Below are 24,373 nucleotides of genomic sequence, written 5' to 3'. Positions count from 1 at the left end.
GTCATTGTGTGCTCTGCCTGGAGATTTTACATGAAATAAATGTGCCTGAAGCTTTCCCAGTGCTCCTGCACAGTGTTTGTGAGCTCCAGTTTTGAGAAGCAATGCTTGAGTCTCTTCTCAGTTGGTTCTGAGAGGCTGAACAATTTTTTGGTGATGATCAAGACACCTTGAAGCTTAAAATTCACTCTGCCAATTAAAGTCCTTTCTCAAAGGTGTTTTTCCAGCTTGTAGGTAGCACATGGTTCTTGTCTTTAGGGGATGATCAGGAGTGTTTTGAACCATATTCTTTAAATGAGTGTTGCTTTTTCATCTTTTCTTTCCAGTGCCAGGAATGCTCAAACCTTCTGAACCCCAGTGAACTGTTACAGAAACTCACTTCCCTTCTCACCATTCCTTGTTCTTCCTGCTGCAAAACTTGGAATGAGATGCTTCATCTTGTTGATGATCTCTCAAGCTGCTTTCCATTTCCCACAGAGGCAAATGTATATATATTTTTCCATTTTTTTTGCATTGCTGTCCAGTTTCCAGTTTGTAGTTTCCAGTGGAATTCTCCAGAGTGGTGTTCTTGCTGCAGCAAAAGGGGAACAGGTTTTGTGCTGCTGAATTGTATTTACTGATCTCCTCTTTTGCATTCTCCGTTTTGGATACAGTTAATCTGTGATGTAGTGAAGTCTTCTGGCTCGCAAACGCCTGTGATTACATCCTAGGAAAATAGTAGGTAAATGATGAAACTTTACCTTTTTGTGATCAATTTTATGCTTCTTTTTATGCTTCTTTTTAATAAAGGAACAACCTACTTGTCCAAACAGATGTAATTGGCTTTTTTGATTGGAGTTGTAATTGAATGTTGCTATAAGCATCTTTGGTCATTTTAATTACGAAAATAGGGCTTTGCTTCTGAATTGCTACTTTAGAGACATGGATAAAGATACCTGCATCACCTGTGGGGTAGAGACTGGGTGCTAAGGGGTCATGTTTTCTGCTGCCAAAATAAGACTTTTTCATCATTCTCAAACAGAAGATTCTCATAAAGGCTCAAAATGGAGATGGGTTTGTTTTGGTTTAGCTTTCCCTGAGTGGCTTCTCAGGCTTCTTCATTTTTATTTTTACTGAAAATATTTTGTCCATTTATCATCCTTCCTGGTGTCATTAGTCAGTTTTTCCTGTTGATACAGAAATAATTACCAGAGATTTCAAAGGGGATCTCAGTGCTGTCCCCAGTTCTCTTATCCTGGGCTTACGATTGCGCATTGTAAACAAATGAGCAGAAAAAAGGATTCTTCTTTGTAGTTGGTCTCCAATGCCTGTAAAAACTTCCATTTCTTTGTAGGCTTTTCCCTTCCTCTTCCCACCACTCTCCCAGTTGGAAATGCCTTCCTGTCATTTCCAGGAGGATGTCTTCCGGGGATTTCTGTCTGCAGCCTGCTTGCTTCAGTCACGAGTCAAATTCTTCTTTCTTACACAATGAACTTCAAGCAGACCCTAATGCTCATTCAAAATGCACCCTCCTGGTGCTGTACATGGATTTAAGTGTTTCTCCTGGAAGTTCATGTCCCAAAAGAGCCGTGGCAGAACCCAGTCTGGAGAGGCCAGGCTGTGATGAGGGTCAGCTTAGCTTGGAGAGGTTCCTTCATCATTCCAAAGGGTCTTCTGGTGAGACATCATTGCTGGGAAATGCCAGAGACAAAGATTTTTCTCACTCTTTCCATTTTAGGTGTTTTCTCTCCAAATTCAGTTGGAATATACCAGCTGTAAGGAGTCGTGTGTTGAGGGCATTCCTGCTCCATGAACTTCCTTGGAATTCCATATTTATATTGGTGTTCATCTAGTTCATATTTTTTCTAAATTGTTTGTTTTCAGTCTTCATAAATTTCACATCTAGTTCGCATCTTTTTTCTAAATTAAATTTCTTTTCAGTCTTCATGAATTTCATACAGTCAGTAAACCCAGTTTTCTAGAACTACTCAAACAGAAACTTTCATCGTTCTGTGAGGTTTTTTTCTTACGGCAATTTCTTGCATTAAATGGCTCCTGTTATTAGCTCAGAAAGACTTGAGAGCTACTTTGTGACATGAGAATTCCTGTTCCATAAGGAATAATGGAAAACCAAGGCAGCAAGGGGCAAGAGCAGTACCGTTGTGCCACTGCTTGGGCACCTCCTTCTGTAGCAGCATCGACAATGTTGTGAAGACCAAGAGCAGTTCTTGATTTCTTAGGAAAAACCCAACCCTATATTTAAGAGATAAAATAGTCTGTTTCTTAATTTGAGGTGTTTTTTGCCAGATCCATCAATCCTAATGTCTCATTCAGGGAGCTGGGGAGGTGCTGAGGGGTGGCAGAGCTTGGAGAGAGCAGCTGAGGGTCCCAGAGTTCTGCTTGCTTGGAATCAGCCTTTTACACTGAGTGGGAAGGATCTAAGATCCGTGGAATTGGTGTGTGTGAGACACTAACAAAAGTCCTCCTTAGATACCTAAACTTGAGTGTTAATTGAATAATGGGAGTCATAACAAAACCATTGATTGATGTATTTACCCAAAGTATAATAATACACTGCTTGGGTCAGCATGGGAATGTAAAGGGGAATTTACACTGTTGGGCTTAATGTAAATTAAATTAACCTACCTATCTTGAATCTGAGTGTGTTTAATAACTGGTGAATTGGATTGCTTTATGATATTTGCTGGGATGCTAGTTTTTTTCTCTATTAATACACTTAACTTGCATTCTAGCTTCGCCATTCAGAGACAGGCATCGAGTGGTGGGTTGTGTGACAGTGTCTGTCAATAGTGAAGACAAATAGTGCCAGAGACACTTAACCCATCCAATCTCACCCAGGGTATAGGTCGGTCTTGTTTTCAGACTTCTTCATAAGTCTCTTTTCTTTCTTTCTTTTTTTTTAAATTTTTTTTTTTTAATTTTACTTTTTTTTTTGTTTATTTCTGAATAGTGGATTGATACTGATTTGAAACTAAACTTTTTGGAAAAGTTTTTGACATGACATCAGTAATACAAGAAGAAGAAAAGTAGAACCCCGAGTTTGGCATGTGAGGTGTTGAAAGCAGGTTTGCAGCCACTTTGTAAGTTCTGGGTTTTACCTTTAAAACCTTTTGACAACACAAAGGTTGATGGTGGAAATTTTGCATAATTTCCTTCTGAGTCTGTCCTAAAATTGTTCTTCTGTGTCCAGGGGTTCAAATAAACCAATTGACATCAAAAAATCTTACAAGGACATGACATGTTAGATAAATTAACACATTTAATAAAAGTTACACTTCACATACTAAGCTTATGCACCACTTAATCCTCACCCTGTGGGTGAGTTTTCATTTTTGACAGTTGTTTTCTGCACAGAGCATAGAGGATACCATGGGATGCAGGGGAGGTTCTGAGAAAAAAACCAGTTCTTTAATGGCTTTTTGCTTGTCCTGGCTGTCCATGCACAGGTGGCTGGAAAACTTGTGAAACCAAAAATGTCTTCAGTTTATTTGTCTTTACAATCTTAAACTTTCCAGTCTGGGAAATGACTTGCTTTTGCAATTAAAAAGCAAAGTCATCAGGACACTCTTTCTCCTTGAGGACTTGGTAATCCTTGTTGTATTTAAGGGTATTTGAAAAGAGTGAACAAGGATTTCAGGATTGGCTCCACGGAAGTGTTACCTAAAAAGACTCCCTCAATGCCAAGTAGTGATTTTTTTCTCTCTCCTGCCTTTCCAGCCTTTTTTTTTTAGAGGCTGAATGCCTTGTTTGACTTCCCAGGAGAATAGGATATAGAAAATATGTCATTGCCTTGGTTGCTAATGCAGGAGGTAATAAATTTTCTTTGGCTTTTTTGGTACTGAAAAGAAAAGGCCTGCCCTGGTTTGCTCACAGGACACTCTTTGCTATGTGCTCCCTTACTTTTAGTCCCTGTGCTGGACTGATTGGTACAATTCTGCCTCTTTTAGGGAAGAAAAACTTGTAGCACAGGCAGCAAAATCTGAATTACTTCTTCCAGCTCCCTTTTGTGTTACAGTGATGGCAGTAAAGAGATTCAGGAGGTTTAGTTTCAACAGTGATCACAGTTGCTCTAATGTGGAATATTATCTTGTTATTTATTAAAAAATGAGAAAAAAACCCCCACCTTGTGATGCTGATGCACATTTCATTTCTATTCCTGAGGCTGCACACTTGCCATGACAAGCACTGCTTCTGTTCAGTGTCATCGCTCTGAAAGCGAGTTTGATTTTGAGACTGTTAAGTGAAATATATTCAGTCTTCTATTTCAAAATGTACCTACTCACTTAAAAATACATATATGTATTTGTCATTGCACGCACTGTTAAATTGCAAATCATGAGCCACCTGTAACAATTCCAATTAATATGTGTCTAAAGAAAGTAAAATAAAAGGAATGCTCAAGCTGGGGAAGGTGTGTGTATGCTCTCACCTTGTAACGCAACACAAGTTAAGTCAAAATTAAATTATTTTTTTTCCAAAATCCAGCACGTTCATCCAAGAAGTCTCTTTTGGGTGTCAGATACAAATGTCACTGGCTTTGGAATAAAATGATGAACCCAAATGGGAGCCATGTAAAGCACTGTTTATTCATTGCAGTAACATAGTGAATTCTTATTTGATTGACCCAGTTTATTTATTAGTTCAAAGGAAGATGAGTTGGCTCAAGGCCTGCAGACTCTGAGAAAACATAGATTTCACTGTTTCTTAGTATTTTCATAACTTAAAATGTTACTGAAGCAATTACTAATTTATCTCATTTATCCCCCCCAAAAGTTTTAAAATCTGTGTATTTGACTGTTCCAATACAGCCAATTTATTCTATTTGCTGTAATATTTATCATACTTTCTTATTTATGGGTGGTAATGGCATTCATTTATTATATAAGGCTGAAGAGAGATTTTCTTGCCATTACTGTTCAATTTGGATTTATTTCCATAATCTAATCTTACCATTACACAGGGGCATCTCTGGTAAATGGAGGAGAGTGTTACCAATTTATAATGGACAATGTTTATTTACTTTTTAAAAGTATAAAAGCCCACATACACATATTCATATGTATAAGTGCTTTTTAACTTCTATAAAAAGAAAGGAGGAGAAATTGTTTTTGAGAGCACTAATGATGATATTGCAGTAATGATAATATTTCACAATGCTGCACCCTAAAACAACACTACCATCACCAGCTCTTTTAGCTTCGTGCTGAAAAGCATTTGGTTCAGTGATATATTTATTTTTTTCCCTAGGAAAGTGAGGGAAAAGTGCAGGTTTTGCATTCCTGGCCAGGAGATGCACTGAAGCCCCTGCTGAGCCCAGTGCTTGTGTACGTGGCCCACGCAGAGCTGAGCCTGGAGTGTCCAAGGTTTTCTTACACTCCCAGGATTGATGTGAAAAGATAAATCTGATATTAATCTGTTGGAGGAAGAATCCTGCAGTCGAAGCCCTGCTGCCTGTTCCATGTGTGTAATGGTTTCATGGTCTGAGTCCTTGTCCCACAGACCCCCGACGTGCCCACACTGCCTCGGGCTCTTCCCTGAATTCCATATACTGACCTTTCCTGGGGCAAATCCTGGGATTCAGCCCCCCAGTCCTGCAGCTCGGCCAGGTGCTCCAGGGGGTCCCTGGGCACACTTCTGCTTCTCTCTGGAGGTATAAATGATGGATGGAAACTAATCCTCTTTACCAAAACAAACATCCCAAATAGCAATGGGCTGTCTCAACTCAAAGTGGCTGCAAATCAGCTCCTAAATATTGTCACTGAAATGAATATCTATATTTAATAGTTCTTGCCAATCCTATAAATGTTTTTGAAAGAAGCATTGCATTAATGCATGATATAGAAAGGAGAAATTTGCCTTTAAATTGGAATGCAAAGTGACTGAATTCTCCAATTTCAGCCACTGTATTTGCCAAAGAACAAGCTGGAAAATGGAACTGGTATCATTCAGCTGCTCCTGGTTCACTGGGAGGCTCGGGGAAGGCAGAATAGTTTATTGATAAACTGTAACAACCACTAAATTTGACAGTCTGAAGTGGTGTAAGTTTGCTTTTCCGTTCATTTAGTACAGGAAAGCTGTAGGAAACAGTAATGGTTTAAAAATTCTTTATCATCAGTCATTGATACTCACAGTAATTCCCAGTATAGGAAAGTTGGCTGAGTATTACTGTTATTTAAATGTATATATCATGGCTGAACGTACTTTTTTCTGTTATTTTCAAATAACTAAAACTGTATAAAATAGTCCAAAAGTCTCTAAAACTTTTAGACTTGAGAGACTATTACAATATTTTGCATTTAAAAAAAATCCCAAGCAACAGAAAGGAGAAACATCATGTTCCTCTTAGTAATAAGCATTACCTGTGTGACAGCAGTAACTAGCTGAACAAACATACAGTATTATTATGTATATATTTAATGTACAATTTGTTTCCAGAATTAGGTTATTTCAGTGCTTCTGGTTTATCAGGTGTGGGTGGCAGTGCAGAAATACAGAAAACAGGGTCTCCCCACGGGAAGCTGAAATCTGACTATAAAATTCAGTTATTCCTCAGTGAGCTACAGATGATTGAAATAAATACATATGTTTGTCTGGCCTGCTTCCCCTGGAATATTTAACTTAATGTATTCCACTGATTTGTCCGTTAAAATTCTTCAGTGGCAACAATTATGGTGTTCTCCAGAAATCTTCAGGGCTTTGGTTTAATAATTTTCATGTTTCTAAACCAGGTTGAGCTCTGGGACCTCTGCAGAAGTCGCAGTCACAGTGTTGGAAATCTCCTGTTTAATGGGAATTTTTCAGAGGTCTGTCCCAAGCCGTCTCTGTGGAAGAGACTGATAAAGTCTGAGAGAAATTGGTCCCAGTGACTGAACAAGTCAAATTACAGAGATTCCCAGTTCTTGGATCAGCGTGTCTCCAGCACAGATATTTCATCCCTCTTTTGAACCTTCAAAATCAACAGCTCACTCATAGTGACTGATACCAGTTCCATTTTGCCTACCAACTCAGTTGATTTTATATTTTATTTCTCATTTATGATGGAATAATCAGCAGCTCTTTTTCTCATTTATTTTCTCATATTTTTATTCCAGGATTTGCCTCTGAAGCAGGGAGTGTCTGCATTAAAAATGACCTGTAGTTCTCTGCTTCATAGGTTAGAAACTTATTTTAATATTTTGTGGCTAAGCACAGTCCCATCTTTAAAAAAAAAAAAATTAAAAAATTCCAACAATAAATGGTTTAATTGGCATTGAATGTGGATTATAAGCATTTTGTTTTGGGGCTATTTTAGATGAAATGGCTTCTACACCAATAATTAGTCCAGCTGAGGCAATGAAAGCTCCGTTTACTCGCAGCCATTTATGTGAATTAACATTAAGTTGTAAAGAAATTTGATTACAGTGGATCGTGCTAAGACTTGTTTGGACATTTCCAAAGTATTGGCTAGGCTGTATTGCTTTAAGCACTTCCATTCCAAAACTGAACCAAATTCCAAACATTTCTTGGGGGAAAGCAATCGGTTCCTAAATCACCTTGATCTCACTGGGACTGCTATAGCCAGCGCACGCCCCGCCACGGGTCCTGTATTTACTTGTGAATTGTACACCGCAGATGCTTCTTCAGCTCCCTCCTCTTCCTCCATGGGCGGTGCTTGCAGCTCCTTTACCACCTCTTCCAGCCCTACCATTTACTCTACCTCAGTCACCGACAGCAAGGCTATGCAAGTGGAGAGCTGCTCCGCGGCCGTGGGGGTAAGTACCCGAGGGGTAAGTGAGCAGCAGATAACCAGTAACACAGCCCAGCAGCACCCGGCCACGCCGAAGCGCCACACAGTCCTGTACATCTCGCCACCACCCGAGGACTTGCTGGACAACAGCCGGATGTCCTGCCAGGATGAGGGCTGTGGATTGGAGTCAGAACAGAGCTGCAGTATGTGGATGGAGGATTCACCCTCCAACTTCAGTAACATGAGTACCAGTTCCTACAATGATAACACTGAGGTGCCACGTAAATCGCGCAAACGCAACCCAAAGCAGAGGCCAGGGATCAAACGCCGAGATTGCGAAGAGTCCAACATGGATATCTTTGATGCCGACAGTGCCAAAGCGCCTCACTATGTCCTTTCTCAGCTCAGCACGGACAGCAAAAGCAACTCAAAAGCAGGAAATGGGTTGGTATCTGCTTTTTTTTTTTTTTTTTTTTAAAAAGAAAAAAAACCGTTCTGTCTTCCATATGTAAACCCAAACTAATAAAAGTGCCCCGGCAAATGTTCTGCTCAGGTTCTCACATAAACCCCTCCCTTCTCTGCTGTCCCTGTCATGTCCTAGCCCAGGATAAGTTCTTCCTGCCCCCAGAAATTGTGGCTGCCCCATCCCTGGAAGTGTCCAAATCCAGGTTGGATGGGGCTTGGGGCAACCTGGGCTAGTGGAAGGTGTCCATGCCCATGGCAAGGGGTGGACCTGGATCTCTTGAAGGTCCCTTTCAACACAAACCACTCCATGATTTTGTGATAAGTTTTCATTAGACTTGTTAATCTTTATTTGGAAGATAAAGCTAAACTTTCTTGCAGCAATTGAATGCAGCGCTGATAAGCTCATCTGTTCTTTAAATGAAATTCCCAGAAGGCCACACAATTCCATTTATAAAATGGCAATGAAAATGTACTTAAAAAGAAAGGCAGAGTGGAGTGGGCGCACCCTGAATGGTTGTTTGCAGGATTTTATGTGACGATTTCAGTCTGTGCACTTCACCTGCTGCTCTATTTGTCAAATAGAAATAGGGATGGGAGTAGAAGTTAATGGTTAATGTCTCGTTAAGATTTCTCATCTTTTAAATTATCACTTGCTTTACTTTTTTATGAAATGTTAAGACAATATGGTGAATCAGGTTTTGGTTTTTCCTTGTGAATTCACTCTGTATTTGATTTTTTCAGAAATAAATCTCTAATGCTGTTTCTCTCTGTGCTTCTGGGTTGTGTGCGTGTGTCTGCGTGGGCACGCCTGGGTGGTGGCCCCTCATCTCCCACTTCACACTGTTCACTAAATGCATTCCAGTAGCTGCTTAAAGAGGACAATTCCATCAGTTTGCAAGAGTGTGTTGATATGTTTCTTTATTTTATTTTTTAACTTGCTGCTTCTTCAGTACTTTTCAAATGGTCAAATGGATAGATTTGGCTCTTTTGTTTTGGCTTTTTTGGAGGCAGGAGTGCATTTTGGTTTGACTTTTATGTCTGTGCTTGCAGTACATTCTGACGTTCATCACAGCAACGGGTGACTGTTAAAATTTGACTGATGGCAAAGATGATGAACTTCTCATGTCCCAAAGGGAAAGAGCCTGGAGTCTGTATTCCCAGGGTCAGTGCAGTTCCATACTTAAAATTTCCCTGTGAAAAGCAGTTCTGAGAACATGTCCTGAGTGTGCTGCTGCTTCCTGGGCATGGTGGCCTGCAGCCTCGGGGTTTTCACCAGCCAAAATCAATGGTAATTAAATAAAATATTAGTACCTGGTAGACCAGGCAGCTTGGAATGAGGAAAGTGCCTCCCCCAGCTCCAAGGGACCAGGCTCTCCCTTACACAGGGAAAAGCTTTACGGAAAGGCAAGAACTGTGCCACTGTAAATGTGATCTCAGGGAGGTTCTGTAAGCTCGGAAAGAATATGTGAGATCTCGGTCTAAGAACAGAACAAGACTTCCCCAAAAACACTGGGCTGACTAGGGAAATCCATAGGTTCTGTGAGTGCAGAGGGGAAGAAAGTGGAATGTTTTTCCTTACGTGTCACAGGCCAGACTTGAACTGCAGGAAAACTCCCAGGTAACAGAACTGTCCTTGGAAATAAACACTCTGGGATAAGAAGTGGCCAAGATCTTAGAAAATTTAATTTTGCTATTGGAATATGGAGATTTGGCCTAACAAATCTGGGTCACCGTAGTGACTGGAGTTTTTTAAACTTCCCAGCCTGGTGGAGCTCAGCCAAGGGAGTTCATTTACTTTTGGCTTTCAGAAAAGAGCAAGGAAAGCTGCTGTGCTCCGTGGTGAATGGAAATGGCATTTGCCCCTAAAGAGACAGTTGTTGTTAAAAGCCAGGAAGAGAAAGAATATGTTCCTGTGGAAACTTGGAATTTGTGAAAGCCTTTTTAGAAAGAGATGAATTGGTGGTGATTCAGGGCAGAGACTCAGGTTTCCTGGTCTCACTTTCACTTTCAGGTCTGCCCTGCGAACAGCCCTGATAGCAGAGCAGGACCAAGCCAAACTTTACTCAGGAGATCTGTTTGAGTAGAGTAATAAGATTTGGCAATTACATTTATTCCTTTTAAAAAAAGTGCTGGATTAGAGGACATTTTGTCTGGTAACAGTCAAATTAATAAGTATGTGTGTATTAAATGTACAGGTGTGAATAATTGCAATATGCATAAACTGAATTAAAATTAAATCATTAATTGAAGGGATGTATAAGTGATTCATCCTCGTATTTTGAGGAGAAAGACCACTGAGAAGTTCTGGTGAAGGCTTTAAATTGCCTCCAGGTTTGGCTAATTGATTGAAAGTAATGATTAAGTTTCTAGAGGAATGACTAAAATAGTTGTGAGGAGCATGTCTCTACATAAATATTATAATGATAAAATACTAGTATGCTGACAATTGGGATTTGAGGGTACAGTTCTCCTGGAGAGGTCAGTGTTAATGTCACGCTGCTGAAACGTGGCACTGGGAGCAGTAAAGGTGAATTTCATTTTGATGGCCGGCTCGCCAGTGTTTCCCTTCAAAATTCAGCTATGTCCCAGTCTCATTAATTTATGGAGCTGGAACTTGCAGGTGTGGCAAGGTCAGACTGAGCAGTCCCTGTGGTGTCTTTCTATGGGGCATTGTCCAGGGCCAGTGCCCAGCCAGGGCCCCGCGGGTCCCAGGGTGGTGTTTGGAAGGGTCAAACACCAGAGCTGAGGTTGCCCAGCATCCCTTCTTGTCTTCCTTGTGGGAAGCTGAGAAGTTTATTTTAAAATTCTGAACAAGAAAAAGAAAAGATACTGACTGAAAGTCGGTAAATTCCTTGAAATGAGCAGTCCATGGGAGGAATGTCCTGACAGGAAGATAGAAAGTGATTGTGTAACAAGCTTGAATTGCATTAGAGTTTTCCCTGAACTTGTACAGAAGCTAAGACATAATGGTGTTAATTACAGTTTGTTTAGCATGTCGAAGGTTTCCTGTGTGCTGCACTGAAGGACAGTTTTGTCCCTTTTCCCAAAAGAAGGTATGTTGTGCTGTTGTGCATAGCTTCTTTTTGTTTTCAAGCAGCTAGTGTGACTACACTGAGCAGAGTAATCAGGACTCCTTGGCAGGAAGATAGTTTTATTGTACGATGGTATTATTATTATTTTGCAGGGTTTTATGCTAGTTTTTATCTAGTTCCTGCCTCAGCTGCGTCCTGGTTGAGGGTGAGTGTGGAAGGCAGCCAGGGCCTTGACTGGGCTGTCCACAGTGAAGTGCTTAACCTTTGTGGACAGAAAATGGGAATGGAAATCATCCAAAGCAGCAACTCTGTTTTAACCCTTTTTTTTTTATGTGTAGTGAAAGGTTTTTGAAGGCTTAATGAAAATAAGAGTGTGACAAATAGGACCTGTTGCATTAGGCAAAGAGTGATGGCTTTAAACTAAAAGAGGGTTGATTTAGTGCAGATCAAAGGAGAAGGTTTTTTAGAAGGAGGGTGGTGAGGCCCTGGCACAGGGTGCCCAGAGCAGCTGTGGCTGCCCCTGGATCCCTGGCAGTGCCCAAGGCCAGGCTGGACTGGGCTTGGAGCACCCTGGGCTAGTGGAGGGTGTCCGTGTCCATGGCAGGGGGTGGCACTGGATGATCTCTAGAGGTCTCTCCCAGCCCACACTGTTCTATGATTCCATGGCTTTCAGGGCTGTGAGATGTGGTGGGATAGGGGCAAAGTGCCCGACCTTTCCTGGGGCAGGAAAAGGAGCAGTGCCAGGCCAGGCCCCACAGGGCTGGGGGAGGGCTGGAATCAGGGGCATGTGCTGTGTCCAGGGGCTGCTCTGTGCACAGCAGGTGCTTTAGGAAAGGTGTGGATCGTGTTTGTAAATGTAAATCATCTGGTAGTTGGGAAGAGCTGGGTCACCCCAGCTCCGGGTCAGTGAGAGCCTCATGCAGTGGCAAACCTCCCAGGGAATAATTTGGAGAAAAAGCAGTTTTCACCCTGTTTGAGAAGGAAAAAATCCTGGATAAATTACTTCCATAACTTGCATGTTTAAACAGGATTTGCTTTTTAAGCAATTCACACCTGTTATTTAAAACTGCTTTCTTCCCAGGCATTAGCTGTTGAAACTGTGTTTTGCACAGGAAGGAAGAATATGAAATTTGCATGAATCATGGAGCCCTTTTCCTGCGTGCACCATGTGCTGCGACACATCCACATTTCCTAGTGGGAAAGGAATTTTTTGGACTTCAGGTTCATTACCAAATCCCGATCTCTGTAGGATCAAGGGTTATTTCCCATTGTGCTGTAAAGAGAACACAAAATGGCTCATGTGCTGATAGACTTGGGAGGGCTCCTTCATCCTGGTTTTAATTATGGAACTGAGCACAAGCCACTACATCTTACGGAATGCACCTGGTAAGAAAGGCCTTGTGCATACACTGATTTAACATTGGTGCAATTATGCCAGAGCTTTTACAATAACTAATTGGGTTTTGACATAAATTGGTCAATCTGTTTAGGCAGAAATTGGAGCTGGAGTTTGCATGGATATACAAGTTGAGATGGAGACAGGCATGAGGCTGTTTTCCTGTTCAAAGAAGTGTCATTTAACCTTAAATCCATCCAGTGTGTGTGTACGTGTGTGTTTGTTACAGCAGCAAAACAGCTTGTTCAGGCTGTGTCATAGGCTCTGAAAAAGCAGGTTATGAGCCACCTTCTGTTTGTTAACATCATTTAATGCTAGTTGTTTTTTCCTTCCTTTATGTTCGCTCTCTGAAACGCAGTTCCCATGTGCTCTGGATGGAGGAGGCAGGGAAGCACCATTCCTCTTCATCCTGCAGGTCTCCTCTGGCAGAAAGAGAATTCCAGAGTTTGCTCTTAACTACAAATGTTCCATCCATTCATACACACTCTTTGCCTTTTTAGCTTTTCTGTGATTTGGAGTGTTTTTACTGGGGAACTGCTTCTAACATCTTCTTGATGGTGTGCTTTGACTTCCCAGAGCATCAGAGAACCAGAAGGGAGCTGGAGGGAAGAAGACCCCAATGTTGTGTGGTCAGTACCCGACTAAGAGTGAGGGGAAGGAGCTGAAGATTGTGGTGCAGCCAGAGACCCAGCACAGGGCTCGGTACCTGACTGAGGGCAGCCGGGGCTCCGTCAAGGACCGGACGCAGCAGGGCTTTCCCACCGTGAAGGTAGGCTGGGGACACAGCACTGCCTTCCCAGGGCTGCCCCAGGGGGAGGGCAGCTGCTTTGGTTCAGTGGGCCTCCTGTCTCTGTAGTGCTGAGGGACCAGGCTTTGCAGTCTCTCGGCTGCAGGGGCTGGACTGGGTCTCTTCTTGCAGGTCACAAGTCTTGCTGGTGTCACAGAGTTGAGAGGGAGGCTGGATGTCAGAGCAGGGATACAAAATCTGGGATGCACTTCCTGTTAGGCTGCAGTTCCATGAAGTGTATGAGTACAGAGACATTCCATGCCTACGAAAGTGGGACAGTGAAATGCTGTAGCTGTTTGATGGCTGGTGACAGTGGGTCATCATTAGTAAGGACATAAAACCAGGTTTCATTTAAAAGAAATTAATTATAAGTGGAATGTTTTGGTTTTGATGCTTTGTTTTGGTTGGGCCTTTTTTTTTTTTTGATTGCTTGGTGGTTTTTGTTCTTTTTAATTCAGCACCATCTGAGTTGACATATGCAGTGTCTTTCAAGTGAGTCATGAAGATCTCACTGAGGTGTGTTTTACAGGTTGTACTGCTGAGTGTGTTTAGCGTGGTACAGGTGGAGGCAGTAGAGGTAGATGTGGATCAGGAGAACTGGAGTTTGGGGGCAAGGAAAGAGGCAGCATTTATGTGCACAGTTGGCAGTTGCAGCCTGTTTCCTCTATGGACTTTGATGCCTTAAAAGTCAGGTGCTGAAGGCCTCTTGATCTGAGGAGAAGCACAAAGAAGGAGGTTACAAGGAGATCTTTGACATTCCTGCTCACTGATGCACAGAGTGGGAGTTTGCAGGTCTTGTTTCTTACCTGTCTAGCCTGGGGAAAGCAGTTGGACTTACTTGGGAAGGTTTCCTAATGGAAATGGTAGAGAGGCTCACCAGGAGCAAGGCTGGACTTGACTTAGAGTGACAAACAGATGAACTGATGTCAAATATCCTCCCAAGAGTGATTATGAGAGTCATCAGAGAACTAAGTCCAGGCCAGCACTTCACTGGCACCATGGCAAATGGCATACTGGGCATATTGGGCATACTGGGCATAGTGGGAGGAGTGTGGCCAGCAGGTTGAGCGAGTAGACAGCTAGATTTATTATCATACAGATGAGGAGGGTGAAAGACATTTAATTTCATATTCTTTCTTAGTTACGTCACTTTGAGAAAGCACCAAAGCAGTTCTCAACCTAAACTAACTTACCAGGTCCACAAAGAGATGTTTGTTTGTGATACAGCCCTTAAAAATTGTGCTGACTGCTGCTGACAGAATACAGAAGTAGACTTAACTTCAAAGTCCTGTTCAGCAGTGTTAGGAGCGCCAGCAGCCCTTCACTCAGTCCTCCTGAGTAATGCAAAACTCCAGTAAAGTTTCATAAGAAAAGAATCCATTCATATTGGCCTGTTGCTATGGGGATTTAGTGCTCATTTATGTGGATTTTCTTAATGGGCCTTTGTTCATCTGAATTTCCTTTTATTTCCTTTCCCAGTTACCCTTTAGCACCCATCAGTGAAAATTCTCTTTGGAAGAGTCTCATGTTACTGAATTCCTGGAAGTTCCAGTTTGCTTTACCAGTAGGTGGAGGAGTTCATACCCTGCAGATAAAACTCTGCCAGGGCTGGACAGACAAATGAGTCAGTGAATCTTCAGGAAATCTGAGCTAGTGGGAAAAAATATGTTATGGACAAGGGGGCTTTTTGTTTTGTTTGTGGGGTTTAAAGATGGAGAAGAACAGTGTAAAAACGTTGGTGCTCAGCAGAGATCTGGCGCTTGGGAGCGGCTCAGGTGCGTGGCTCTGACTCAGGCCAAGGAGGAGAAGCAGGTTCAGTGGCCATTTAAATAAAACTCTGTTCTTGGTGACTTAGAACTTGAGTCTACAATTGGTATGCAATGTTAAAATTGTATAACCAAGCCTTAACCAAGGGACTGGCTGTTGAGCCCTTTGTTGTGAGCTGTGCCTGTGGGTCCCATCCCATGTGGATGCCTGTGCTGGGCCACCTGCAGAGATCTTGGGGCTTTGCTCATCTTTGACAGTCACATTTGCTGTTTGGACATGAGGCCATGATGATCTTATCAGTATTTGCTGGTTTATTTTTTTCCTTTATTCAAACTTGCTACAAACTTCAGAACTACATTTTTTAAGTGTGTCAGGGAATAATCCCCCAAGAGATTCTCCAGAGGATTCTGCTCTCATTTGCATGTCCTCACTAATAAAACTGGAGCTTCTTTCTGCAGGTGTTGCCTGGGCTTCCAGGCCTGGGACAAAAGACAACACTGTCACCCAGAAATCCTTGAGCAACAAATGTGTCTCAATGGAAACATTAAAATACTCATTTTATCTCCTAGAATGCTCTGGCAAGGAATTTGCAACTCTGGCCCGGGAATTTGGCAACAATCTAATGTTTCTTTTCACTTGGAGTATTTTTCTTAACTATTTCCTAAAAAGAAGGAGAGTTTCCTTTGTAATGCAATGTCCAGGTTTACTTCAGGACTTCTTTTACCTCAGGGTATTTTTAGTCTGTGGCCCCAGTGGGGATCCCAGATAAAAAAAGCATTAAGAGGACACAAACCATTTCATGCCAGGGTGTTGATGTAACAAAAATGAATGTATTTTTCACTGACATGTTCTGGGATAATTATGGCTTGCACATGGGGTTGCAGGAGGATATTAAAATGTCTGACCTGCTCTTATTTATGAAGTGTTTCAGTGAATCCTGACACTGTAACCTTTTAAGTAGGAGATGTCAAGTTACCATTTTTAATTTTTATTTTGGTGTCTGAAGGAAAGCTGGGCTTATGTGGTTGGATGGGTGGACCATTCAATCATTCCTCCCTCTGCTTCCCTTTCATCCTATTCTGACTCTTTCAGGGGTTTTGCAAGTGTTGGACAATTGTAATCAGGTTTCACGAGGATTTCAAGATGCGTCTGGCATGAAGGTGGGGTCCTGGAATGCCAGTGGCTGTACACATACTGACCAGCAAAACCTCTTCACCTTTGGAACGAGCCCCAGGAAATGTTCTGTTTCTCAGCTGACTGGTGGATGTAGATGCTGGGGGGAATCCTGGGAAGAGAGGGGGGAGTAATCACAGCTGGGGTGAGAGCAGGAGGCTGTAAGAGATGCAAGAGTCGCAGCTGGGATACTTCCGTCTGAAGGTAGACAGGATTCAGGCTGGTTTAGAAACAAGATGTTAATAATAATAATTAAAGCAGTCGTTCCTGTGTTAATTGCCCACCTGGCGTGTTGCAGCTGGAAGGCCACAACGAGCCCGTGGTGCTGCAGGTGTTCGTGGGCAACGACTCCGGGCGTGTGAAGCCCCACGGCTTCTACCAGGCCTGCAGGGTCACGGGCAGGAACACCACGCCCTGCAAGGAGGTGGACATCGAGGGCACCACTGTCATAGAGGTGGGGCTGGACCCAAGCAACAACATGACACTGGCGTGAGTAGCTCTTCCCATGAATATTTTTGTTTATTAGCTTGGGCTTGGGAACTGATTTCCTTTTTCCCTTGGATGGGTTATAGTGAAAGTCTGAACATCTTGGCACTCTCCTCTCTCTGCTGCTCAGCTCTTGCTTGCAATTCGCTGTATTCAAATGAGATACCAGGTGGTGTGTGCTTTTTGGGCACAGAACCCAAAATCCTGGGTAAATTGCAATATTCTTCTTTTTAACACATCCGGCTGTGTTTGCTTCTCCTGTTCTTATTTTTTGAGCTGTTTTTTGCTTTAAATCATTTTGCATGGAGCCTGTCTGAAAAGCCAGCACTGCATCACTCACCTGGCCCTGTACATCTCCCCTAGGACCACACTTATGGGAGGACTTATCTGTCACTTCCAAGTCCCACTGAACATAAATAATATGACTACAGTAAGTTTTCTTCTACTCCTGCTTTCTTTAAGTGAATGCAGAATATTTTGAAGCAATAATCCTACAAACACAGATCTTGCCCTGGGGATGGAAGAATGAAGAGCTGTGATTCTAAATTGAATGCTTACCAGAATTACATTGCACTTTCTGTTTTATTCATGCTTTCATATGCCTTTCTCCCATGATTCATCATCCAAATTAGGCAGGGTTGATTGAAAACTTGAAAAAGGTCATAGATTTCATGTAAATAAAAAGAAATCTAATAAGATTTCAGTAATTACCTCAAGGCTTTTGACTTTGGCTTATGAAACTACTCGAGAGATTGTTAAAGATGCTGAACATATTAAACTGTGAAATTCTGCTCTGTTTTGTGTTGTTAGGGTTGATTGTGTGGGAATCCTGAAGCTGAGGAACGCTGATGTGGAAGCCAGGATAGGTATTGCCGGCTCCAAGAAGAAAAGCACCCGCGCTCGGCTCGTCTTTCGCGTCAACATCACGCGCAAGGACGGCTCCACCCTGACCCTGCAGACGCCTTCTTCCCCAATTCTGTGCAGTGAGTGTCAAACCAAAGAGCTGAGAGTAGAGAGGGGTCTGGGTTTTAGTGTGAGCCCTGCATGGAAGGGCTGCTCAGGCCTTGGCAGGGGCTGCCCAGGGAGGTTTGGAGTGCCCATCCCTGGAGGTGCCCAAGGAAGGCCTGGACATGGCACTCAGTGCTCTGGGCTGGGGACAAGGTGGGGATGGAGCACAGGTGGGATTTGATGGTCTCGGAGGTCTTTGCCAACCTAAATGATTCTGTGATTCTGTGAAAATATCTTGGGGGGGAAAAAACACCCTGTGTTAATCTGTGATAATTTCAGAATTGCTGTTGCTAAAATCAAGTGGATTGATTTTTATTTGTGGTGAGGTATTAGTTGAAATTGTTGTCTAGTATTGAAAAATAGTTACGCATTTCCTGATCTTGAGTTAAATGAATTTTTGCCTCCTAAAATTTCACAATTTTTGTCATGATTGCTTTGAAAAATGACTCTGGTATGACTTTCTTCTGTGTTGTCACATTCATGCCTCAGCTTTCAGTGCTAGACAAGACTTGCAGTAAGTCAGCAAGCCTGGCTCTTCAGCTGTGGTCCTTGCGTGGGCCAGAGGCTGAATCTATTCTGGTTCAGTGCAAGAACAAAACTTTTTATAGCTCTTTATTAAACTGCTCTGTTTAGCACGAGCACAGATGGCTGCCTCGGCTGGGGAGGTTCCACTGACCAACAGGGAAAAGGGAATCGTGGAATAGTTTGGGCTGGAAGGGACCTTAAAGCTCATCTTGTTCCACCCTTTATCTTGATGAATGAGATGGAGAGCTTTTTCACTCTTCATGGAAAGAGTAGACAAACTCCTAGGCACTCGTGTTGTGCTCTTTCCATGGTATAAAAAGAATATTTTGTGGATATTTTTTAGAAATACGGTCATCTTTGCAGCTCCATTCCAGTCAGTAGACCATGGTGGTATATTACAGTAGTAGAGTATCTGATACTAATTTTCAGATTTAAGATAAAAACATTTTCTATAAAATCTTCCAAAGCCATTCCTGTATCTCTTTTGTTTGTAACTTTCTGGTTAAAGATAAAATTATTTCAACTGTAGAAGAAAAGGGAGTGGAAATCACCCAATGTTTTCTCACACAGTCCAAAACTTGCTATTGTGAGTAGAAGCTGAGTCTGAGATGAAACATTCAGAGACTGATTTTAAAATAGGCTGTTGAGCTAAAAGAAGCTGTATTTGATGCAAAGAGTAAATTGGTTTGGTTTTTGGCAGGCTGGGGTTTGGTCACTTGCTAAGAAAATAGTCTCAATTGTGTAAGTTGCTAAGAGATTGCCCAGGAATTTTACAATGTCTCCACTGCTGGAAGTCTTAGAACACAGAACAAAATACTCTGGTCAGACTTGTGTCTTTGGGGAATATGTAGATAAAGCTGATCATGGTGTGAAGGTTGAGAGGGGAATTCCTGAGGCTCCTTCCAGGACTCTGTGCTTCTGTCTTACGCCGAAGCTACGGGGACTTGCAGTAGACCTTGGCCAAACAAATAGTGCTGGCACATGCCTACTGGCTGATCAAAATGGCATGAAATGTGTTGTTACTGAATATAAATTATCTCCTCAAGCACATTACGCCCGGTTGCTTTGCTACATAAACCTTACTACAGATGTGTAATGTACCTTCACAACACGGTTTGCATTTACACTCGTCACGGCCTGTTTACGTTGTGTTTTATAACTAATAATGTTCCAGAAACCATAGAAAAGGCATTAAGGAGCTGCAGGCTCTTTATTTAAGGCCTGTGTTTTAAATAGTCTTTGTTAACTTGTTAGCAAACCTAAATCCAGTTACTCTTTTCATGTGCCTTTAGCATATTCAGTCGTTGCGTAACGGTTGCCTGGGAACCCACAGCCAGAGTTGTAGAAAAATCCTTTCTGAAAGGTCATTAAATAATTTGGAGTGGTACAGGATGTATGTTCTGCTGTGTAGTAAGCCCAGGGAATATTGTTATTAAACACTCAAAGTGGGCCAGGCAAGTGCAGAAGCACGAGCCTGGGTGTGTGCCCTGGGGAGCTGTGGTGAGGAGAAAAGGTGGTTGAGGAACGTTTGTTAGAAACTGGAATTCTTTTATATTAAATGTGTCAAAGCACATTATTTTAAAATGTATCTCTGTTTGAATTGTCTGCAGTGCTCATTTGCATTTAGCACACGTGGTCCTATTTGGTTTAAGCTTTAAGAAGAATAGGAATGGTTTGCAACAAAGACAGTTTATGATAAGAGTGATATAAATCATCATCTGGGGCATCCAGGAATGTGTGTCTTTGAAACCACATCCTCTTGGCTTATTTGATTCAAATTGCTAAAATTCCCAGCTACAGAGATGTGAGTCTTGCAAGGATTTGGAGGGGACCTTGAAGCTCATCCTGTTCCACTCCCTGCCATGGACCACGGGATATCAGGTTGCTCCAAGCCCTGGGTTAGTTCTTGCACCAGCCAGAACACTGTGTCATGTAAAAAGGCTGCAAAGCCCCCCAGGTAACTGGGGAATTGCTGCTTCTGCTCTTTTGCAGAGCAGAACAAAGTAAGCTTCACAAAAAAAGTTTTATGACCCAGAGGCTGAATTTGCAGGTTGGCTTCAGGTGCGTCTAAGGGCTGATGCCTCTGGAGATCACTCTACACTAGGGAGTTACAGAAACACATTTCCTTCTGTTCTGAGCACTTGTTGAGCTTTGGCTCCAACACTGGGAGTTTCATTGTGAAGATTTAATATGTGCAGGAGAAAAGGAAAAAGACTATTAGTGGATCATTGAGCTAAGTGTGATTTTTGTGAGCTCATTACATTTAGTGAGGAAATAATAGAAATGGTTATATTCTGTAGAGTTTGTCATGAAATACATGATAAAGAAAGAAGCTCAGGAGTTTTATTTTTTCCTTCATAACCCTGTAAGTAAAAGTGGTTTGGTTTGGATGTTGATATTTTCTTTATTCCAGACTCTGTTTTTTTCCCTTGCAGCTCAGCCAGCAGGAGTCCCAGAGATCCTAAAGAAAAGTCTCCACAGCTGTTCAGTGAAGGGTGAAGAGGAAGTTTTTCTGATTGGCAAGAACTTCCTAAAGGGAACAAAAGTGATTTTCCAAGAGAATGTTTCCGGTTAGTGTGAAAGCAGTGCTGGCTTGGGGTGCTGAGCAGAGCCTGGGGTTGGGGTTTCACTGCTGGGTAAAGCTCAGTCGTGGAGAGCAAACTGAGGAGCAGAGTCAAAGGCACTAAAATAAATTGCTCTATAGGATGTGCAATGACTTACGCTTTTTAATTTTTATTTAGATGAGAATTCGTGGAAGGCAGAAGCTGAAATTGACATGGAATTATTTCATCAGGTACTTCTGTATTACTATTATTATTACTACTATTACTACTACTACTATTACTACTAGTACTATTATTATATTTCTAATTTAAAAAATACAGTGACTCTGTTTTCAAAGAAAAATTACTCAAGCCTTTCCCTCTTTTATGCATTTCTAGAAGTAATACTAAGTGTTTTTACATAAGGTCTGTTGTGAGTCTGGTAGAATATAATTTTGGGTTTACACAAGTATAATCAGTCAGTTTCTAACCGAGAGCTTGGATCCCACAGTGGGTTTGGTGAGCAGGTCTTTGCCCTTGCATACAATGGAATTAAAAGGCCTAATTCAGTTTTCCCAGCAGTTTTCCATGGAAGGGGATAGTGTGTACACCATAGTCTTTATAACTGGCTGAATTTCTGTTCCACTTTGAAATGTTTTACAGAATATGTATTATTTTACACACAAATAAGTGTCTTTATGGACACTCTGGCTGCAAATGATGTCAGAAAAGTGCCATCCTGGTCCCAGCTCTGAAGGCAGTATGCCACATGTGCATTGCCCCCAGTGTCCTGGGTTTTTATGGTGGTTTATCAGTCTATTTCTCTCTTTTGATGGATGTAAGTAGGATTGAGATCAGTAGTAATAAAATGTGATTTTTTTCAATTATTTTGCCTTGCAGAATCACCTTATTGTGAAGGTGCCACCATATCACGACCAGCAAATCACCTCAGCTGTCTCAGTGGGAATATACGTGGTGACGAACGCTGGGAGATCTCACGACGTGCAGCCCTTCACCTACACTCCAGAGCCAGGTGTGTGGGATGCACTGGGGCAGGAGTGGCCATTTCACCTGCTGAACACTTCTGACTCCACAGCCTTTAGTCCATGCCACAGGAATGTTCAGTAGCATGGATCTTTGCAAACTCCTCTTGCTGGCGAATTTTGCTCTGTTAACAATAAGATCTAAAGGCTTTGCTTTTCTCATTTATGTGCCAAATACCTCAAATTCCAGCTGTCTTGTGACGGCTGTTCTTATATAACAGCATCCATTTCTAGTTTAAGGATCAAAATGAAGCTGAGCAGGATAAAAAATCAACATATTCCATACAATGCACCAAATAAACCAAGAAATCCCACCAGGCTTTGTCCTGGGGAAAGCTGCAATTTGCCCACTTCATGTATTTTAGTTTATTTATTTATCTGTATCGCAATAGACAGTGCAAAGGTTTGTGTGGGTTTCAAAGAACCTGAATTTCTTTAAGCTATAAGGAATTGTTTTGGTTTGCTTTGTGTTTTTTTGGCTTGTTTGCTGATTTAAGGTAAGGAAGTTCTCAATGTGTTTTGTCTCGGCAGCTGGGACTCTGAATGTTAATGTGAAGAAGGAAATCTCCAGCCCAGCCCAACATTGTTCTTTTGAAGAGGCTATAAAAGGTACTAAATTGATTCTTATCAGTGTTCTTAATAATTTAACTATGAATTCCTACCCAGATTTGGAGAAATGAATCAGACATCCTGTGATAAGTCTGTGCTTATAAAATCTGGCCCTATTCTTACAGGGAGGTTTGTTTTCTGACTGAATATTTTGCTTTATAACAGTATTCCTATCAGTGTATTTTAGTACAAGATGATATAGAACAAAAAAATTGCAAAAAATAATACTGATTTTTTTTTTCATTTTTCATGCATTAGGCTCTGCAGTCTAATCTTTATTTAGTATGTTTGCAAGTGAAGAATAAAAAGGAAGCATAGGATTGCAGTTAATGCAAAGAATTAGAAAGTGTGTAGTGTTACTTTAAGCAAAAACACATCTAAAGGTAGTGGTGGGGAGGGGCTGAGCACTGAAAAACAAATGTGACAATGTGGTGTTTTTCAGAAGCTGTATTTTTATAGGTTTTATAACTCTGCTTTCAGTGGGACTAGTTAAAAATGTTAATTCTGGGAATTGCAACTTATCCGCTTCAGTGAGGATTTTTTTCCTGACCATTCTATCCAGACAAAGTTTGTCCTTTTCTTCCAGAGGAACAGGTTTTAGGTTTACCTGTTATTTGTTTAAGTGTGACTTGATCCTTCCAGTATTAAAATGAAGTCAAGGAAGGAAACGTCTCTTAGTTACCTGTTCAGATTCTGGTGGTGCAGAAAGATGCCTGGGAATTCCCAGAGCTGCTCTGGAGAAGCAGGTTGGAGGGAGCAGATGAGCAGTGGGGTCACAGTGGGACAGGACTCTGGCTGCAGGTGAGACCACGGACTTGTGTTGGAGTTAAGGCTGGGTCTTGGCAGGGCTGGGTTTACAAGAGACTTTACAAGTGTTAGGGAGGATAATACAAGATATGCTGAGTTTAAACCTGCAGAGAGTACCTGGAGGGAGAAATTTACAAAAATATGGAGGGCAGTGAAACAAACTGGTAAAGCACTGGTAAGACCTTTCTAGTAGCCAGGCTGAAAAGATGAGGAAAAGAATAACTATATACAGGGTAAACCTGACATCCATCTAATTTAGTGTGGAGCTTAACCGAGGGAAGATCCCAACTGCTCCAGGAGAACAGCTGCTGCTCCTCGGAGCACAATGTGCTGTTGCTGTTCCTTCATGTCCTCAGTTAATTTATGCAATAAACCTGAATTTACCTTCTCATGGGGGTTTCTGTGTTAGCTCCTCTCTGATGGTTCATTCCTGTGCCTGCTCTACTCCAGGCTGACTGTGAACCAGAGGTCAGAGCATTTTATCTGCTGTACTTTGTCTGTTCTGTCCTTCCTCACTCTATACACAAGTGCAGAAATTTTACCGTCACGTTGCTGTAAGATTTAAATTTGGTTAAAGCGTGGAGATCTGTTGCTTTACATTGAAGAACAATTCTTTAATTTACTTAAAAGGAGTTATAGAATGATGGGTATTACCCATCTTTTGCCCCTCTTTTTCTTGTTTTCTTTGTGGCTGCAGCAGTGAAGGCCACGGGCTGTAACCTGGAGAAGGTGAACATTCTTCCTAGTGCCTTGATAACTCCACTCATGCCAAGCAGTATGATCAAGAATGAAGATGTGGCTCCAATGGAAGTAAGTACAGAAAAATGCTCTCCCCCCATGCTCCAGGTGAGTTTGGTGGGGGCTGAGCACAGCAGCTTTCAGACTCTGAGTTACCTCTACTCCTTGGTCTATGCTTTACTAGTGGAGAAGAGTAATAGACTGGGAAAGTGCCATGTCCACGATCAGTCTGGGCAAAACACAGTCACAGAGCATGAGTAAAACAGACAAT

At 41.9% G+C, this 24,373-nt stretch overlaps 1 protein-coding gene across 9 annotated transcripts in view; it reads left to right on the top strand.

Annotated features, from left to right (window-relative positions):
* Positions 1-24,373, top strand: part of NFAT5 (nuclear factor of activated T cells 5) — a 60,905-nt gene that overhangs the window by 25,469 nt on the left and 11,063 nt on the right. For 3 of the 9 annotated variants that reach the window (XM_069027102.1, XM_069027100.1, XM_069027099.1), the window contains exons 3-11: positions 7,609-8,167; positions 13,193-13,385; positions 16,642-16,832; positions 17,640-17,812; positions 20,798-20,932; positions 21,104-21,156; positions 21,806-21,938; positions 22,480-22,557; positions 24,062-24,174. In XM_069027102.1, the coding sequence (XP_068883203.1) occupies positions 7,609-8,167; positions 13,193-13,385; positions 16,642-16,832; positions 17,640-17,812; positions 20,798-20,932; positions 21,104-21,156; positions 21,806-21,938; positions 22,480-22,557; positions 24,062-24,174 (1,628 nt within the window). Of the gene's footprint in view, positions 1-5,244; positions 5,458-7,088; positions 7,151-7,528; positions 8,168-13,192; positions 13,386-16,641; positions 16,833-17,639; positions 17,813-20,797; positions 20,933-21,103; positions 21,157-21,805; positions 21,939-22,479; positions 22,558-24,061; positions 24,175-24,373 lie in introns of those variants that run through there. The other 6 variants (XM_069027105.1, XM_069027106.1, XM_069027103.1 and 3 more) reach the window with 6 other exon arrangements.

The sequence above is a fragment of the Aphelocoma coerulescens genome, chromosome 11 (assembly GCF_041296385.1).
Source record: "Aphelocoma coerulescens isolate FSJ_1873_10779 chromosome 11, UR_Acoe_1.0, whole genome shotgun sequence".
Taxonomy (NCBI): domain Eukaryota; kingdom Metazoa; phylum Chordata; class Aves; order Passeriformes; family Corvidae; genus Aphelocoma; species Aphelocoma coerulescens.
The sequence above is the reverse complement of the archived record's forward strand: the minus strand, read 5'-3'. Positions and strand labels throughout refer to the sequence as shown.